The 15228-nt window shown below is 42.1% G+C and overlaps 1 protein-coding gene across 10 annotated transcripts in view; it reads right to left on the bottom strand.

The window, feature by feature from the left end:
- The window catches only part of LOC138742262 (N-acetyl-beta-glucosaminyl-glycoprotein 4-beta-N-acetylgalactosaminyltransferase 1-like), a 710446-nt gene that overhangs the window by 485950 nt on the left and 209268 nt on the right, over positions 1-15228 (bottom strand). For all 10 annotated transcript variants that reach the window (XR_011344024.1, XM_069896414.1, XM_069896402.1 and 7 more), the window contains one exon: positions 1197-1312. Coding sequence is in view for 9 of the 10 variants with exons in the window: in XM_069896414.1 (XP_069752515.1) it covers positions 1197-1312 (116 nt within the window). In the remaining variant the exon portion in view is untranslated. The remainder of the gene's footprint in view (positions 1-1196; positions 1313-15228) is intronic.

The raw sequence follows: 15228 nt of genomic DNA, 5'->3' as shown, positions 1-15228 counted from the left end.
AGTTAAACAGATTTTTCTCTAAGTGTGACAGAGAGAGAGAGAGAGAGAGAGAGAGAGTGCTGGTTTTCTGCAGTGGCTTTTGGAAATTGGTTTGAAACCCCATTTTGAAGATGGGTTGTGAGTTTTAGTTCAGCCTGTTAAAGCTCTTGTGGTCCATACAAGAGGAGATGGCTGGTTGTGTGGTGTTTCGCCTGAGATAAGGGAAACAGAAAAGGAACTCTGCAGTGACCTGAAAGAAAGAGGTTATCATCTGGAAAATCCTGATGGGGCAAGTTTCTTCGGCAAGACACTGAAGTAGCTGATCGAAAGGAATCAGTTTGTGTGTGTCCAGTGAGCAACAAATCTCTCTCTGAAAACCGATAAGAACCTTCCTGAGTGGTAACCATTTACCTTTTCACTAGAGCCTGGTGAAAATTCATAAATGTTAAATTCTGTGCACAGTATAAGAATTGCCTGATAATGGTGAACTTGGAGGAGTGAGAAGTGAGAATAGACTATGAATCAAAAAACTTTTCTGAACTTATACACACATTACATACACATGCGCTTAGAATTAGAAGGGGGTTAAGATGATAATAGTAATAAGTTAAAGTTTGATCCTGTTTTAAAAGTAACTTTTTTGTTTAAATGACCATTTGTCTTGGTGAATTTCTTTTGCTGCTGGGTTTTGGGGTCCAATGGGCTCACCACATTCTTTTACTTCACTTTCCTCCTGGCATTTCAGATTCCATTCATTTCCTTGTTGGTCACATTCATTTTCCAAGGGTAAAGGGTAGAGGGCTTTAAAAACAAGAGGGCATAGATTTAACATGGAGAAAGGCTTAAAGGGGACGTAGGTGACAACTTGTCAAGGTGGTTATGGAAAAGGTTTAAAGGGAGATGGGCCAAACACAGAAAAATGGGACGAGTTTATGTAGGCAATTTGAACATTGAGCTGAAAAGTTATTTTCTATGCTGTTTAATGTTCTTTGCAAAATCTAGATTTATTTGATCTAGTACTACCTGCAGAAATGCACCAAAAACCTTTGTTTTTCTCTATTTTCTGTGAATGTGGAGGGTGAGAGAATTTACCTTGAAAGTGATGGAGAAATTATTTTGCCATGACTGGATCACTGCAACCTAAGGCACATCAATAAGATAATTACAGTCCAGGCTTGATATATCTTCCTCAAGGAAACTGTTAAGAATTCATTTACCATCTGTTCATCTTCCTGACTGTCACTGGAGTCATCAATCTTCCTTTTGTCGGACATGGCATGGATTGAGCCAGCTCTCCTGCCGATATCAGTGACTTCATTCAGCTTCTCTGCATCTGCAGGGGAATAAGCAGAGGGGGGGGGGAATTAGCAGCTAAAGGGGGACACAGGTGCTCAGAAGGGCTCAGCTGACGTTCACAATGCAATTTGGTCAACTCTTCCAGGGCTTCAATAAGCAGAGAAAAAAATAAACCTTCACTTCACCTTACCTGCAACAAATTATGAGACCATTCAAATCTTTACTCTAATCCTTAAATGGGGTATGTGTCTGAATCAGAATCAGAATTTGTGCTCATGAATATGTCATGAAATTTGTTGTTTTGCAGAAGCATTTAATGGATCCAAATATTGCTATAAATACATGTAAAAATAATCTGTGCAAAAGAAGAGAAAGTGAAGCAGTGTCTGTAGTTTATTCTCCACTCAAAAATCCGATGGCAGGGGAAGAAGCTGTTTTTGTACGATTGGGTGTTAGAGGTACAGGAGGGCATGGCCCGGGTGGTAAAGATAGAGGCTGCTTTCTTGAGACAACGCCTCTTGTAGGTGTCCTTAATGGGGTGAAGACTGATGCCCATGATAGTGCTGGCCGAGTTCACAACTCTCCGTAGTCTGTGCATTGGCACCTCCATACTAGACAGTGAAGCAACCAATCAGAATTACCTTCACAGTTCACCTGTAGAAATTTACAAGATTTGGGGGTGAAACAAATCTCCTCAAACTCCTCATGAAGTATCGCTGCTGGAGAGCCTTCTTTGCCTATTTTGTCCATCAACATGGAGGTCCCAGGATAGACCTTCGGAAATGTTGACACCAAGGAATTTGAAGTTCTTAACCCTTTCCACTGCTGACCTATTGATGAGGAGTGGTTCATGTTCACTCCACTCACTCATTCCAAGTATATCGTGCAATTTCTGCTTTTTTTACAACTTTATGAATCATATCCTCTATTGACTTTACAAGACCACTATCATCCTATACCAGTGGTTATCAACCTTTTTCTTTCCACTCACTTTAAGTAATCCCTATGCCATCAATGCTCTGTGATTAGTAAGGGATTGCTTAAGATGGTATGTGGGTGGAAAGATAAAGGTTGAAAACCACTGTTTAAATTGTACCTCATTGACTCGATATGTGCACGGTTTCCTAACTCCAAAGGAAATGGGCCAATGACAATTTTTCTCAAGCAAAATATTTCGGTAACATTTGGGTTTAGAGCAGTGTTTCTCAACTTTCCCACTCACGTAACCACCTTAAGCAAACCCTTACTAATCACAGAGCACGATGTCAGGGAATGCTTAAAGTAGTATGTGAGTGGAAAGAAAATGGTTGAGAATCATTGCCCTAAACAGTCAATTTCTGTGGAGAGAAGTAAATATTGTGATACTCCTAAAAAGGTATAGATGCAAGCTTCTATCATCTCCTTGGCTTAGTGGTGCGTACTCTGTTGTTTGAGGTACAGCAAACTCTACATCAAATCCCTGATCTAAAAAGGGATATCATGAGGCCCATTTGAAATGCATTTAAACACACAGGCCAGACCCTCCAGGTTCGAACTCCAGTCGACTATGAACTAACTAATCTCTGTCCAGGTTGCTGCAGGAGCCCTGCTAATGACCTAAAATGTGCTGGGAGAATGGAGAGGAAATGATTCCTGTGCACCTAGATCTAAACACAGGAGATGAGCTTACACCAAGAAAGGTGCAATTGAGATATCAGAGCACAAAAGTTTAAGAATAATTCACCCTCAGTAACATGTCCAAAAAGGCAAGAGCAGGAGTGCACTCTTCAAATTGCCTGCACGAGCACGTAAGTTCTCTAAAATCCATCCCAAGCAGTTCAGTTCGGACACTAATCCATTCTAATAGGAGCATCAGACTGCTGAAGTGACAAAGCAGCCTTTTATCCTTGGGTTTCTCCCTTTCACGTCATTTCCAAATGGAGATCTTCTCCTCTTCCACACACAACTCCCCACTGACCTCCCCCCCCCCCCACCCCAGATTATAAACTACAACAATTGTGCTATTGTTGGGTTTATGAGCAACTCATTATCTATTTCCTGTAGAAGAGACCACACATTCAAAATGGGGACAGGAACTCCAGCTAGTTTTTTTCTCAACGTAAGAGGTAGTGAGGCCTTTGTTTACCTCACTCAGATTCTTCATATTTTACTCTGAATGCTTTTGCTTTACTTTGCTTCTTAAGATAAACGATGCTCTCAGTTGCTACTGCTATTGATATGCAGTGGCGGATTAACTACCACCCGTGCCCTTAGGCTGAGTTTTAGTAAGGCCTGCACTGGCCTTGCTCACCCCCCCCCCGTCAACCCCGATGATGCCCTCCCCTCACATATTCTAAATTCATCCATTGGGTATGTACTCAGGGTCTGCGTGTGTACGGTGTGCTCGGTGATGGCAGGATAGAACTGATAGGCCGGGGGGCAATAGCCCAGTGGAGTGGAGTGCATGAGGAGGGGAGGGGTTGGCCAGTAGTGGGGTGCCTTGGTGCCGGCCGCTGGTGGAGACCTCATCGCTAGACTCTGACACAGGGATGTATTTGGGTCAGTTTGTCTCTGTTCAGCTCTCCGCTGTGCAACACCCCTCCGGCTTGTACCAGCCACAGCCAGCCGTCCCGCCATTCAACTCTAGGTACAATTTCCAGAAACTGTTCTGTCGTTCATAATTTAAACAGCGTGAATAATTAAAGTGATCACTTACTCTGAATTAAAGTGATCTCTTTTCTGCTCCCGTGGCAGAGAGTCCAGGGTTAATTGAATCAGTTGTCCCCGACTTTTCTGTGAGCTATGCTGGCACTGCATGAGCCAAGCTCTGCTGCAGGTGGCAGACCTAAGACTCACGTATGTTTTTACAATCGCGAGCATTGATGGACAGGTAGCATTGAGCCCGAATTGATACATGGGTCTGACACCCCACTGCTAATTGGATGAATGCCTTGATTGAAGTGACCTCTCAGTCAATCTCCCAGCAGTGCCCACCAACTCCACCAGAGTGCCACTCACTTGATTGCCTCCAGGCGCTCTGGCCGAGTTGCTTTAATTCAACCCCCCTCTCCAATCATCTTCCAACTTCCCACCAAACGATTAGATTTTTATCATCCCTCTGACCGAATTGGACGTTAAAAATCTAATCACTTGATGGGAAGGTGAGAGGTCACATGTGCCGCAATGGAAAATCTTCATGCCACCACCATCAGCTCCCAGAAATCACCACGTGCATCACTCCAGCAATGGCATGATGCCAACTCTGGCCCACAGTCACTGGCTTCACCTGTGCAGACCCGCAGTAAGTGTGATATTATAAACCAAGACCAGGCTACCCTTTACTGAGTAAGCTGAAGCCTAGGGGCTTGGGCCCCTTTACCCTCTGGGCCCCTAGGCTTCAGCCTACTCAGCCCTAATGGTTAATCCGACACTGTTGATATGTTACAGATGGTGATGTACAAAATGCTCCAGAGCTCTGTGGAGCTACTATTTTCTTTAACAATATGCTAATTTTCTTACTGATTTCTTTGATTCTTAATAACATCTAATACTGAAATCACATTTAGCTTTTCCTTTCTGGATCCTGAATGTCATCATGGAGATCTCCTCTGTTATTCTTGCAGTGCAAACCTTTCTGCTGCCCAGAGATTCCTCATAACTTAGGAGCTCAAGCCATCATACACACCAACCTTCCCTTCATCAATTTTGTTTACATCTTCCTGGTTTGGAAAAGCTGACCACATATTTAAAAAACCCATCCCACCCTGGTCACATTCTCTGTTCCCTCTTTGTCAGGACGTGAACTTGAAAATGCAAACTTACAAATTCAAGGACAGTTTATTTCCTCCTGTTAACAGTCTCTTGAATGGCCTTCTCATTGATAAACGATGATGCCCTAGCTCTGTTTTAACTGTACTTTTCTCTATTTCCTCCATTTTGTCACACTATACCTTACAATCTCGATTTAGTGTAAAACCATACCAGAACTGTTGTTTTACTTAATATCGATTGACTTCCCTTAATAGCATATAAAACAAAGTTCTTCACTGTTGCTCAATACACATAACAATAAACAATGCAATTCAATTAATTCATCATCCTTCCCTGTTCCTACACAGTATCTGGATCTTCTGCATATCATCTTTGGGCAGACACTTTGCCACTCTCCTCTCTGTCCCTCTCATTGTCTGGCCAAAAAAATAATAGAATTGGCCCCTGAAATCTACATGTAATATAGAAGAGGAACAATGTAATGATAAGAGATGGAGCTGTTATCTGCCTGGTGTGGCTATTCAATGGCCTGAACTGATGATAAAGACACAAATCCAATATCAAATCCTGCCATGGCCACTGGTAAGTTAAAATTAGGTCAATTACGTTGATTTGGAATTTAAAAGATAGCATAAGTAATAATGACTAATATTATTAAATATAAAATTTATTCTCTCGTGGGAAGAAAATCTATCATTTTTATTCAACTGAACAATGCTGTTATCTCTTAATAACCCCTGAGCAAGCCATTTTGTTAGCTCAAAGGAGATTATCGACAGACAATAACTATTGCTTTTTTTAGCAATAGCCACATTGAGCATAAGGATAGAAACCCCGACTGGCTTGCTAGCTTAATGCCTTCTGTAGTTGTGTACCTGAGGCTACAAGAAAATGTTGAAATGCAACCCATTTCTGGCCTCACCAATGGATGGAAGAAATAGACGATAAATGTTCTGAACAATTGCATTTAACAAATTTAAATAAACCAAATGCTATTTTCAACCAGATTGAAAAAAATAACATTTCTGCACAGCTCTGTCCTTAGAAGGTCGTGAAAAGGAGTTTTATGTAAAGGAGCTAATGGAAACAATATCAACCTCCAAAGATGAAAACCAACCAGCAGGAAATAAAATGTGAAGAATTTTTAGTTGATGTCCAATATGTGTATTAAATTTGAATGAGCTAAAGAGGCAAAACCTCACTTCAATTTGATATCCTTGGAAACAGGAGTGTGGTGATATGTTTCCTCCATTGTCGAGTCCACGCTGCTGAAGATCCAGCTGCGCTGGATGGATCACGTCTCCAGAATGGAGGACCATCGCCTTCCCAAGATCGTGTTATATGGCGAGCTCTCCACTGGCCACCGTGACAGAGGTGTACCAAAGAAAAGGTACAAGGACTGCCTAAAGAAATCTCTTGGTGCCTGCCACATTGACCACCGCCAGTGGGCTGATCTCGCCTCAAACCGTGCATCTTGGCGCCTCACAGTTTGGCGGGCAGCAACCTCCTTTGAAGAAGACCGCAGAGCCCACCTCATTGACAAAAGGCAAAGGAGGAAAAACCCAACACCCAACCCCAACCAACCAATTTTCCCCTGCAGCCGCTGCAACCGTGTCTGCCTGTCCCGCATCGGACTTGTCAGTCACAATCGAGCCTGCAGCTGACGTGGACTTTTACCCCCTCCATAAATCTTCGTCCGCGAAGCTAAGCCAAAGAGAGAGAGTGTATATAGTTATGATTGACTACTGATGACTCATACCCTATGACTCCTCCCCCAAAAAGGTCAAGCCACCTCTCTCTTCCTGCCATTCCTATACCTGGATCTGGGCCAGCAAAGTTGTTCTGTACATTAAAGCCTATCGTTCCCGAGGGGAGTCACGTGATGGAGTAGTGGCCGGACGGTGAACTCCAGCCCTCTCCAGAAAAGTCGGGAAAAACAAAGGAAAACACAAAGGCACAGAAATAAAAGTTACAGAAAAGTGAGTATAAAGGTGGAAAGAAGATGGCGACAAAAAAAGAAAAATCGAAAGCAATGGTAAGAAGAGAGGAAGAGAAGACAAAGGAGGAAAAAGGTGAAGGCCTTACCTGTCCGAAGAGGCCCGCTGCGGAGAGAGAAACCCGCTCCCTCAGGTCGGTAAATAATAGACTACAAAAATGGCTCGCTGAGCTGAGTAAAAGTGCGCAACTGCGCATGCGCGAGGAGTCGCGCATGTGCAATGTGCATGAAAAAAAACACACCGATGGGAGGGGGGACCAGCTGGGGAGTCGATCTCCACAGCCGGCAACGACAGCTGCAGAACACCTGCAGCAAGAAGAGACCACAGAAGACAATAGAAACAAGAAAGAAGAGAAGGAAAGGGCACCAAAGAAACAACAGATGGCCAACCCAGAGGAAGAAGAAGAGGAAGAGGAAGAGTACAGGGAAATAGAAGAAGAAAAGAAAGGCAAGATAAAGGATATACTTTCTCTTATTAAAGGATACATGGAGTCATTTAAAGAATGGCAAACACAGGAATTTAAGGATTTAAGAAAAAGAATAAACAACACAGAAGAGAAAATGAATAAAATAGAGATGACCTTAACAGAAATGGGAAAGAAAATGGACAAGATGGAAGAGCGGGCAGTAGCAGCAGAAATGGAGGTAGAAGACTTAAAAAAGAAATTGGAGGAATCTAATAAAAAAACTAAAGAGACACAAGAACTACTAGCTCAAAAAATAGATACAATGGAAAATTATAACAGAAGAAATAACATAAAGATAGTGGGCCTTAAGGAAGATGAAGAAGGCAAGAATATGAGGGAGTTTATAAAAGAGTGGATCCCTAAGACCCTAGGATGTCCAGAACTACAGCAAGTAATGGAAATAGAAAGGGCACATAGAGTATTGGCCTCTAAACCACAACCACAACAAAAACCAAGATCTATTGTAGTAAAATTCTTAAGATATACTACAAGAGAAAAGGTACTGGAGAAGACAATGGAAAAAGTAAGAGAGGGCAACAAACCACTGGAGTATAAAGGGCAAAAAATCTTCATTTATCCAGATATAAGTTTTGAACTCCTAAAGAAGAGAAAAGAGTTCAATACAGCAAAGGCGATTTTATGGAAGAAAGGGTATAAATTTATACTAAAGCATCCAGCGGTATTGAAAATATTTATTCCAGGACAACAAAACAGACTATTCTCGGATCCAGAAGAAGCACAAAAATTTGCAGAACAATTACAAAAATAGACTGAGGGAGGAAGACGGGTAATGAGAGTTAAAATGATCACGATTGATATGTATGTGGGTAAAGACAAAAATAGACTGAGGGATGAAGACGGGTAATGAGAGTAAAAATGATCACGATTGATATGTATGCGGGTAAAGAGTGAATAGAGACAATGTGCATATGTGAATGTATCTGTACTTAGAGGAAAATATAGATAGTATAGACAAGAATTAATAAGGGAAGGTAATGGAATAGAGAGAATAAGGAGGGAATTAAAAGAGTGACCTTTGTGACATATGAAAAGTGAAATCTTTTCTGGGGGGGGCGGGGTGAGGGGAAATAGTGGTCTCTGCAAAATCAGTTGACGCTTGCGAGTGGATTCGCAAATCCAAATGGAGAGGGGAGATGTGGTTGTCCGACAAGGGATAAAGGACAACTCAGGAGGGGAAGGGGAGATTGGGGATAAATAAGATAGAAATAGAAGAATAAGGAAAATGTTGGATGTTGTAGGAATGTTGTCTTATAAAGAGTTGAAAATAAGAAAACAGAAATGGAAAAGGAGGAAAGGTAATGATGGAAAAACGGAAAGAGAAGATAAACAAAATATAAAAGGGCTACGCTGAACTATATGACTTTAAATATTAATGGAATACATAACCAAATTAAAAGGAAGAAACTACTAAATTTAAATGAATAAATGTATTCCATTAGAAAAAATAACATATAGGTTAAGAAATAATATTGAAATATTCGAACAAGTATAGGAGCCTTACATTAAATACAATAGCGAAAACCTACCGGGGACAAACATTACCTAAGTTGATGGAAGGAGAAGGAAAGAAAAGAATGGACTCAGTAGAATTTCTGGTGTATTTTTGTTGAATGACAACATTGTCTGACTGGCTTAATGCAACCTAGATTGTATACCTAAAATGGATGAGAGGGGGGGGTGGGGGGTGGCTTGGGAGGAGGGGGGGGGAGAAAAAGTCACTGTATATGTGTGAAAAAGAAATAGTGTATATCATGGCTAATGTGATTTATGGTGTGAAAAATAAAAAATTTTTTAAAAAAAGCCTATCGTTCCCTCAGCCCAGTCTTGGTGGTTACTGGTAGTGGACTACAAGGAGACTAGAGAATGTTTGCTCAGTTTCCCCCTCACATTATATTCACCTTGTATGGTCGCAGACTGAACTTACTCAACATCTAATTCAATGATCAGAAAAAAATTCCTCAAAACAAATATCTGAATTTTATTCCTTAAAGTCATCTTCTGTGAGCCTTTGAGGCTAATCTGGCTAGGTTTCATTGCAAGCCCTATAATCTCTTTGTAAAATCAATGGTATCTCACAGCACAGTCAATGTCCGTGCGCCTGATATGATATTACACATTGATCTCGTTGATGTGATTCTCCAGTCCAGTTTAATGGCATTAAATCAGCATAGGGAGAAAATCCTTCTCATACTGTGTCATTTAATCGGAATTCAGGAGAAATGACTTACAAGTAAGGTATAGTTTTCATGACTACACTATATTGCAGCTTTTCCACACCAACACTCAGTTACAGAAGGTTGAATTCCTAGGAAACAATTCCTCCAAGGGCCCTGGACCTGAGTCATTCCCTGTTTCTCCTTCTGCAGATTCTGTACCACCGGCTGAGTGCGTCCAGCACTTCCCATCTTTATTTCATGTTTCCAGCATCTGCACTTCTTTGTTCCCATCTTTATTTCAGGTTTCCAGCATCTGCACTTTGTTCCCATCTTTATATCAGGTTTCCAGCATCCGCACTTCTTTCTTCCCTTCTTTATTTCAGGTTTCCAACATCTGCACTTCTTTTGATTTTCAATTAACAATGACGTTACCAACAACTTAACTGTCCTTTCCATTTAAACATTGAACATGGCATCACACATTATAAGAAGTGATGCAACTGGAACAAAATATTGCAAGATGGTTGTTGTGAAAAAATGGTTCATTATGCAGCTACTCTTTTATTAGCTATGCACCCTCCCCCCTCCCCAAACCCCAAAACCCTACTCAAAGTTTATGGGCTCGCTTTCCTGTGAAGCAGTCAAGTTTAGTTGGTTTCTTCCATGCATCTCTCCTGCCGAATACATAATTTTTCAGTCCATGCCCCCCTCCTCCTTAAATGTGCTGTGGCCGCAGGCGGGTGTTGGTGGTGGGGGGGGGGGGCAGGGTGAGCAACTGTCCCTGTTGAGAATAGCTGCATTATAGCATAGAGAGTATTGCAACACATTCAAAAAACCTTTGATAAAAGCCGAGGCTTTGTTTCCAAATTTTGCTTAGGAGCTTGGGAAATAATTGCCTCAATTAACGTGCAATTGTGTTCATGTTTGCAAGAGCATAAAACTATCCTCTTTAGTGGATAAAACATCAACTCATCCTATGAGGAGACAGGACCTTACCAGCACCTCTGCTTTTGCATCTTCTGGGTTTTATTTTTCATTTAAGTCAAAGGAGAATTATATAAACCAGAGTAAAACATCAGCATTTCTTCAATCTCTTAAGATTCCCATCCAGTTAAAATTACTGGAGGATCAGTGACAGCACATTGTCTGCCAAAGAGTTGGCCGTGAGATTTACAAATAGAAAGATTTATCTCAGGATTGACAGACAAAGGCTTTAAAACAAGCAAAACAGCTACAACAAATAATTATGAATGCAAATAGGCTTTACTAGAAGAACAATGAAGCATAAAAATAAACCTTGCTGCATGAATAAGACTTTAGTTAATAATATACCTGATGAGTTTTATGTTCTGCTTTCCTTTCCTTTCCCAAGGGAAGATTTTTCTCAAAAAGGATTTTTAGACTGCAGGCATGTAACAACGGAATTTACCGTTACGCGGGCAGCCTAAAAAGGAAAGTGTAGGAATGCTTAGTCGATTCCTGTACCGCGATTTATCGTGCAGGACCCCAACTACTTTCCGGGGGAAGCCTGCAGCGCCAAACCCACCTTATGGCTTCAACGCCCAGTGATGACTCAGGCCACGTTGCTCCACGTCAAAGCACCGAGACTAGCGAGCACAGGATCTTAAGGCGTGCAATTTAAACAACCACAAGGTGAGTAATTATGTTAACTTATGTTAAATTTTTCACAGATTTTTCCAATGTTGCTGTTGGAAAACAAACACTAAAGATTCATGGGATAAGTTCCTGTGGTGAATTTCTCTGCTTCATTAGCACAATTAAACGGATACAACTTTGAGATGACTTAACAGAGCAAGGTGAAAAAGAGTTGTTTCTCCTGAATAGGGATCTAACAGTAGGTCCATGTTTTTTTTTCAGATTAGGGCTCAGTCATTTAGCACAAGGAGCACTTCCTTCAATCACGTGGATGGCTTCTATAGAATTCTCCATCTTTGAGGGCTGCGGGAGGCTCAGTCACTGCCAGAATGAGAGCTACAGGTTCACCAGGATAGATTAATAGGATATCAGTCGTGATACTGAATGTTGGGACAGGTTTAAGAAGCTGTACCTTGCTTCTGCTGCGAATCCTTTGCCACATTAAAGATGAAACTTATTTATTGATTTCTAAAACAAAATCTATTCACAGTATATTAAAAAAAAGTCTCTCTGAATGTAACCGATAGAACCCTGTTGTTCAAATCAATCCCAGTGACTTTTTTACTGTAGTGTTGGTCAGGGGAGGAATTATCTATCCATCTCCTAATTTTTGATCTCACCATGAAGTGTTGTCAAGGAATTTTAATACCATTAAAACAAATAAACTATAAGCATCGCAAAGCTTGAGTGTTTCCTCCTGACACAGCATTTCTTACTCAGACCTTATGAGTGCTTCTCACACCAAATTCCAAAAATACTGGGTAAGGTGAAAGGAATGGAAAATTACTGATTTGGTCACTTGTTCAAGCATTAGGGGGAAAAAAAAACCTGCATTAAAAAAAGAGGTCAGCACAGTAATTTGGCCAAAAGTGAGCTGGCTTTGGCAAGATATTGCAATATTCAGAATAAATCTGATATGAAACCTTCCCAGATGAACTGAATGACTTCTACGTGCTTTTTGAGGCAAAAAACGATGTGGCAGCAGAGAAGACCACCCCTCCTCCAAATGATCAGGGCCTGTGTTTTACAGTGGCAGACATGAACAGCAAGGTCAACCCAAGGAGAGTCGCTGGACCGGCAGAGTGCTCAGGGGTTGCACGGTTCAGCTAGCGGTCGTTCTCACTGACATCTTTAACATCTCTCTGAGTCACGCCATGGTCCCTATGTGCTTCAAAGCCGCCACCATTGTTCCTGTGCTGAAGAAGTCGTCTGTACCCTGCCACAATGATTATCACCCTGTCGCACTCATGTCCATCGTCATGAAGTGCTTCGAGAGGGTCATCATGGGCTACATCAAGCACCTGCTGCCACCTCACTGCAGGTTCACATAGACATCCAACTGCTCCATGGACAATGCTATTGCCACTGCCCTTTATCTAGCCCTCACCCACCTACAAAATAAAGACTCGTATGTTTGAATGGAGTTCAATTCAGTGTTCAACACGATCATACCTCAGTACCTGATAAGGAAGTTGGGCCTGCTGGGTCTAAACACCTTCCTCTGATGGGGAGACCTCCCAATCAGTAACACCCCCAAGACTATTACACTGAGCACGCCCCCCCCCCAACCAAGGCCTGCGTGCTTAGTCCACTGCTGTTCATTCTGCTGACCCACAATTGGGCAGTTTGCTGATGACGCAACAGTGACGAGAATGAGGAGGCAGAATACAGAGATGATGTGCAGATACTAAGAAAATGGTGCAGAGCAAACAACCTGTATGCAAATGCTAAAATAAAACAAAAGAGATGGTTGTCGACTTCAGGAGGGCTTGTGGAGATCATGCTCCACTGATCGTCGACGGTTCCACTGTTGAGGTTGTCAGGAATATCAAGTTCCTCCGCATGCACCTGGCAGAGTATCTCGCCTGGTCCCTTAACATCAGCTCCGTAACTAAGAAAGCCCAGCAGAGCCTCGACTTCCTGCAAAGGTTGAGGATAGTCCATCTCCCACCCTCCATCCTCGTTATATTCTACAACAAAGAACATTTAGGTAGAAGTTTAAAATGAAAACCATTAGTGTCATAATCTCAGGATTATTCCCTAGAGAGGCAGGAATTAGAAAGCTGGCACAATTAAATATCTAGCTAAGGATCTGATGCAGGAGGAAGGGTTCTAGGGATATGTATTGTTGGGCTCTCTTCCAGGACAAGAGGAACAGGTTACATCTAAACTGGGGAGACTCCAATTTTCCCGACAGGGAGATCTGCCAATGCTACTCAGGATGGATCAAATGAGTCTGTCAGCGGGGACGAGAACCAAAGCAATGGTGGGGCCAATAGGAACATTGCGTCAAATAAAGCAAACAAATTCAGTAGACAGGACTAAGATAGAGCAAGGAAGATCTGATGGACTAAATGTGGTGGTATAACACTGGCCTACTGCAGGGGGCAACCTCTGTACATGCAAAAGAGCATGGGGACAAGACAACACCTGGCTGGTTGTCAATCAGCCGACCTGAATAGACCAAGCCCCACCCGGTCGGGTGTTAATCACCCTCCAGGATATAAGCCTGAGCCGGCCCTTCAAAGTTTCTTTCAGAGCTCACAGCAGCACAATCTCACAGCTGGCTCTGTGGAAGTTAACATCGAATAAAGCCTGTTGTACAGTCTTTTGGTTTTTTGTGTTTGCTTCTGACTGACAGCGCACCACACTAAACCGCATTTATTTTAATGCAAGAAGCCAGACAGGTAAAGCAGATGAATTCAGGGCATATAATTGGGATAATTATTGCTGTTACAGAAACATGGTTGAAAGTGAGGCATGACTGGCAGCTCAATAGCACAGGTTTGATAAAGGTGGAGGTAAGAAAGAGGAGGGAATTATGCTTTTGATTGGAGCAGTCAGCAGGAATAGAGCAGTAAATAGGGAGATTGCAGACAGGCGTAAATGATGTAACATTAAGTCATTTCAATTTAGAGTCCAGAGTCCTTCCGTCACTGAGCATTGAGGAACTGAGACTGAGGGAAGCCCTTCAAAGAGGAGAGGTGGGGGGGGAGGGGTGGTGGGGAGTAATGACAAGGTGCTACATTAGTGGCAATGGTGTAAATATATTGTAAATAGGGAGAATGTGACAATGTACAATAATGGGAATGTAAGGACATGACACTGAGGGTCTTTTTGTAAATAATTTTTGTGAATAAAGTTTATTTTTGGGGAAAAAGAACAAGGTGATTTCAACTTCCCTATTGACAGAGACTGCCAAAGTGCTAAGGGCTTAGATAAGCTGAAATTTGTTAATGTGTCCAGGAACGTTTTCTGGAGTAATGGATAAATTGTTAGGGGGCAACACGGGACGTCCAATTGGGATATGAAGCAGTGCAATTTGTAAGTGGTCATGGAAATAGATAGGACTGGTCAACAAGTAAAAATCCAAAATCGGGGCAAGGTTAATTTTGATGTTATTAGACAGGAAATTACACAGGTTGATTGGGAGAGCTTCTGGTGACCTCATTCCATTCCCTTGCTGACATGTCTGTCCATAGTCTCATGCACTGCCAGACTGAGACCACCCACAAATTCGAGGGACACCTCATCTTCTGATTGGTCACCCTCTGACCAAGTGGCATTGATATGGACCTCTGGGTTTCATTAAAACTAACCCCCTCACTTTTTCCCCCATCACCTTCCTCTGTTTCCTTGCCTCCTTGCCCACAGACATGATGAATTTTTACATCCCCCCTTATCATATCCAATTAACACATGTTAATGGTCTGGATTCCTCCCCCAGTCGGAATTGTCTGAATTCTGAGATTTCCTGCTTCTGTCTTATTCCTTGAAAAAAATGGCTCAGGTGCAAAACGTTAGCAATTTATGGATGCTGAAAAGACCGGCTGAGTTCCTCCAAATTTAGTTGTGTTTTTTTAAGCTTTTATAAGACAAGGATTGCTCAGGGCCAGCATGTTCCTAG

This window comes from Narcine bancroftii, chromosome 1 (genome assembly GCF_036971445.1).
Source record: "Narcine bancroftii isolate sNarBan1 chromosome 1, sNarBan1.hap1, whole genome shotgun sequence".
Classification (NCBI taxonomy): domain Eukaryota; kingdom Metazoa; phylum Chordata; class Chondrichthyes; order Torpediniformes; family Narcinidae; genus Narcine; species Narcine bancroftii.
The sequence above is the reverse complement of the archived record's forward strand: the minus strand, read 5'-3'. Positions and strand labels throughout refer to the sequence as shown.